We start from the raw sequence: 4,630 nt of genomic DNA on the forward strand, positions 1-4,630 counted from the left end.
TCTGAAAATACTTGATTGTCAGCAAATGATTGAACATGCATCTGGTAAGAGTAATGTGGGCACAAAGATTTACACAATAGTGCTTTCTTTGCACAATTACACTTTTAAAACAAGAATGAAATATAATAAGTAGTCTATTACTGTAAGTAGTAGTACAAGAAGCAGTTGTTAATTACCCCCTGGTTTGGACACAGCAACTTTAGGGACCATGAAAATCCTTCATTATCATGGTCTCTGTAAATCAAACTGGAAATTCTGCACATCTGTGTTTAAAGAAACCCTGCCAGAAGTAAGGTAAGGAAATAGATTGTCTGCTTTCCACTCATTTTTAGCAATTGGGAACAGATCACTGTAGCTCACATCACAGAAGGCTGAAAGGAGGCAGCAGCAGATGGGATGAAGGCACCCCAAACCTGCCATCTTCTTCCGTGCATCCTTCACAATCCACCACTGATACAACTCACATCACCTAGCTTCTTGAATGAGCTGCTCCTGGCTGGATGGAGTAGAAGCACCAAGGAGAATAGACTGAAGGAAAGCAAGCGATTGCACATGAGGTAGTTCGTACGTTGACTGATGTAGTAAAGCAGTGCACAAATATAACAAGGACAAGAGTGCATTTGTGAAAAAGAGTTTTTATGTACAAGATGTCTGATCACAAATTATAAATTAAAGGGTTGCTATACAATCCAGGATCTTGTATACAGACATTAACGTATTGTATAGTACAAAGACTAATACAGACTTCCACACTCGCTAGATTGTGCATTTTGGGGGGCAGCATCATCATATTATACAGGTGGTGTCTCTGTATCTGTGAGGGATCAATTCCTGGACTCCTCCCCCCCCAGGATACTGAAAACTGTGGATGACGAAATCCGTGGTTTCCAGATGCCACCTGAGCTCTAAACACCACCACACGCTGCTTCTCTGAGGCTCAGAATGAAGCCCGGAGTGTTTTTAGAGCGACGTCCAGTTAAATTGGAACTCACTGAAAAAATGCTCCGGGTGTCATTGTGAGACTCCCAGTCCCAACAAGAGCAAGGCTCCGGTTGCGTCTGCAGGGGGGTGATCCAAGGGTTTGGCGTCAGCAGTGAGGCAAATCTGGGGATGCCGAATACGGAGTTAAAGAGGCCCCATCTGTATGACATTAGAATCTGCCCTGGTATCAAGCAGGATATACATCAAATTAAATATGAATAACCAAAAGCATTTCTAAAAGAAACATAAGACACCATGATATCTTTTAACTATCAAAGGACCCAATCCTAACTGTGCACTATGCCAGCGGAACACACATTCTGCTGGCAAAGGATGCTTCCTGGCTGTTGCAAATGTGGCCATCCCTGGAAACAGCAATTGGCCAAGTCCATGTGGTGACCACATGCTGAACAACCACTGCCTCAGGTAAGGCTGTGCAGGGACCAGGAGGGAGGTGGGGAGGGGCAGATCAGGATGGTAAGAGAGGCAGGGAGGAAGGCAGATCAGGCCTGGGAATGGGGTGTTCACTGAATTCTGACACTCTTCCTGGGCCTGATCTGCCTTCATGGGTTACTGTGGACTTCTGCCAGTGATATCATTGGTGCAAGTCTGAGTTGACCCACTACACCAAGCAGGGGCTTACTCTGGGACAAGGGAACAAATGTTCCCTTATCCCAAGGAGGCATCCCGAGGCCCAAAACTTCTCTGCAGGTTTCAACGGACACCGTGTTGGCACCGTGTGGGGAGCTGCAGTTGATTTGGGCTGCCTATAACTCTGCAGTTACACACAGATGGCATTGCTGAAGTGCATTCTAGGTCAAAAACATATGAAAAGCCCTACTGAGTTTTGGCAAAGACCCATCTAGTCCAGCATCCTGTTTCTCAGTGATCTACCAGCTGCCTCAGAAACCCCCAAGCAGAAAAGGCATACTTCTCTCCCACCTTTGTTCCCCTGCACAGGCAATTATTCACAGGCAATCCAGAACAAAGTTTATACACAAAATCTTTCCAGCAATTATTATCAGAAAAATTGTTAAAGTACTGCAATTTTATTACAGAAGCAAAATGGTGAATTCTTCCACTAGATGGAAAGTTCTCAAGATGAGGACAGCATGAAACATTTCAGAGATACAGTTACCATATCCCATAATTCTAGTTTTCAAATGATGCTTTCTCTGAGCTTCAGGAAAAGGCCACAAAAGATCAGCGTGGGGTTTCAAACAGATACTCTAGATTTGGCTGCTGCAGTCTCTTCTCTCTGTTCTTGTTTTTAGTAAATTCTCTAAGCATCTCCATTACTTCATTTTCAAAGATTTCTGGAGCAGGCTTTGCTTCTTTAGGAAGAAAGTAAAACACAGCATTACCAGCTCTGCCACATTGCTTGAAAATCACTTACAGATTTAACAGTCTTTTCCAAACCCATTTGTCAATAAACACAAAATTACTTGTTAATTCCCATTTCACAGTTGGCACCATCCCGTTTGACAAAAAACAGCAAAGCAAACAACAGGGAAGGCCTTGCTTGGAGTTAGCTCACTCCAACTAACAACAAACATTTTTATGCTATGTAAAGCAAGAATAATGCCCCCACGAAGTTTCTTAGCTAAACTGTAGATCATCATGCTGTAATTTTCACAGAAATTGTGCAGTCCAATACTATGTATGTTTATTAGGAAACAAGTCTCACTGTGCCCAAATGGACTTACAAGCAAGCAAGCATATGAAAAATTGACACCTGAGACTCCAATCCCATACACACTTCCTGGAAATATGTCTCAATGGGACTTCTGAGTAGGCATGTATAGCAGTGCACTGTTAGGCTGCAATCCTATGCACTCTTACTTTGGAGACTTTAATAGTACTACAATTCAATAAGATTGTGCCATTAGAATAAATTACAGTTATATTCCTGGTTGTCTTTACGGCCAACGTGGCAAGTATCTCATGTTCTTAGGTGAACACAACATTTTAGCCTACTGCATGTACAAAGTAACCTTACACAGGACATGAGACATGACTAAGAAAGATTAGAAGACAGTGACCCCAAAAGACATGGTATTACCTGTTACCCAATAGTAGATATCCCAGTCGTTGCTGGGCTCATTAATCAGGCGATCATAAAGATCCAACTGTTCCCCATTCATCCGGTTCAGATTTTCTTTGGCAAAGATACTACAGGGAAGGAGTCAAGAAACAAGTTTCAGGAACTCAGTATCATCTAATGGAACTGGCAGGCAGAAATTCTAAACAGCATTTCTCATACCACATATATTGATCTTATGGAACTGGCTGCCCAAAAATATGCTGCCCCGAGATATGCAATAGTCACTGGTTTCAGGGTTCTTAAAAGAGACATGATAAATTCACAGCAAACAGTTTTATCAATGACTGTACTGTGGTTAAAGGCATACACCGCTTTTGTGTATGCCACTTTAAAAGTTACTCACAAAATGGTTTACATCCCAAAATAAACAATTCCTTGTCTCTAAAGGGGTCACAGTCTACAACAGAGGTTAGCAACAGGCACTGTAAAGGGTGCAACACGAGGGTGGATGGTTGCTCTCCCCCGCTAAATAAAAGAGGATACCACTTCAAAAGGTGTCTCTCTCCAGTTAGCGGGGTACACAAGGGGATGTACACAGCAAGTCGCAAGTGACTTGTGAGTCAAGGCGCTCGCTTGTCGCAACCCTACTTGAGAAAACTTCAAGCCCTTGGGTGGCGAGTCCGAGTCACCCGTCGAGAGTCCTTGGTCTGCAGCTACAAACAACAAGAGACATGTTGCTTTGTCGAGCCCTGAGGGTTCGAGGGGAGAAGAGATGGGCTGGGCAGGGGCGCGTGGGAGGCAGGTGAGGCAGAGCCTCCCCGCCGGAGCCCTTCGAAAGACGCCGCCGCCGTGGGAGGCACCCGAGCACCCACCCTGCACTCTCCACACTCTCATGCTCTGCGCGTGGGTACTCGGGTGTCTCCCACGGCGGCGGCGCCTTTCGAAGGGCTCCGGCGGGCCCTGCCTCCCCACGCGCCCCTGCACTGCCTCAGGAACCTTCCCCAGCCGCGCTTCTCACCCGAGCAGGAGGCCGTTCTCCAGCATGCCCCTCTTGCGACTCTCGTACAGCAGCCGGGCGCGCTTGGTCTCCAGCGGCTCGTGGGGCCGGGCCTGCCACGGGGGCAGCGGGATCTCCAGCAGGTCCCTGTGGGAGTCGGGCGGAGCACCCCCCCGGTAGCCGCGGCTGCAGCAGCCTCGGAGAAGCCAGAAGCGCTGCGAGGCGAAAGAGAGCACGACGGCGTGAGCCACGCAGCCAGCACTCGCGGCGCTCCAATCCCCGCCAGGGCCGCCCGCCCGCCTCCTCCAACCCCACTCACGCGAGCCACGAGAGACGCCATCCCCGGTTGCCCACGGCCGCTCTACCCCCACAGTCTCTATGCTTTGCCCGTCTGGGAATCGCACAGCCCAATCACCGTCTTCTCTGCCGCGCATGCGCACCACGGCCGAGCCGTTCCCTTCCGCCCGACGACCTTCCTCCAACGCGAGCTCCCGCGCGTTCTGTCTTGTCAAAGCGGCCTCTGATTGGTCGAGGGCGATTTTTGTGGTGCGTTTCCCCTCCACCCGTGTTTGCGCGGGCCGGAAGGGGCGTGTTACGTAAGGGAGGAA

At 48.0% G+C, this 4,630-nt stretch overlaps 1 protein-coding gene across 1 annotated transcript; it reads right to left on the reverse strand.

Annotated features, from left to right (window-relative positions):
* Positions 1 to 615: 615 nt before the first annotated feature.
* Positions 616 to 4,441, reverse strand: SDHAF2 (succinate dehydrogenase complex assembly factor 2). Its single transcript, XM_066636958.1, has 4 exons — positions 4,342 to 4,441; positions 4,044 to 4,237; positions 3,044 to 3,153; positions 616 to 2,315 (listed from the first exon to the last, which is right to left on the reverse strand). The coding sequence occupies exons 1-4, from the start codon at positions 4,360 to 4,362 to the stop codon at positions 2,185 to 2,187; spliced, it is 456 nt and encodes a 151-aa protein (XP_066493055.1). The 5' UTR covers positions 4,363 to 4,441; the 3' UTR covers positions 616 to 2,184.
* Between the last annotated feature and the right edge of the window lie 189 nt (positions 4,442 to 4,630).

Source organism: Tiliqua scincoides, chromosome 1 (assembly GCF_035046505.1).
Source record: "Tiliqua scincoides isolate rTilSci1 chromosome 1, rTilSci1.hap2, whole genome shotgun sequence".
NCBI lineage: Eukaryota > Metazoa > Chordata > Lepidosauria > Squamata > Scincidae > Tiliqua > Tiliqua scincoides.

Coding starts and splice junctions, on each gene's coding strand:
- SDHAF2 (XM_066636958.1), bottom strand. CDS start 4,362: ATGGCGTCTCTCGTGGCTCGC. Junction 3,154..4,043: donor GAGAACGGCCTCCTGCTCGG/GTGAGAAGCGCG, acceptor CCTTCCCTGTAG/TATCTTTGCCAAAGAAAATC. Junction 2,316..3,043: donor TATCTACTATTGGGTAACAG/GTAATACCATGT, acceptor TTCTTCCTAAAG/AAGCAAAGCCTGCTCCAGAA.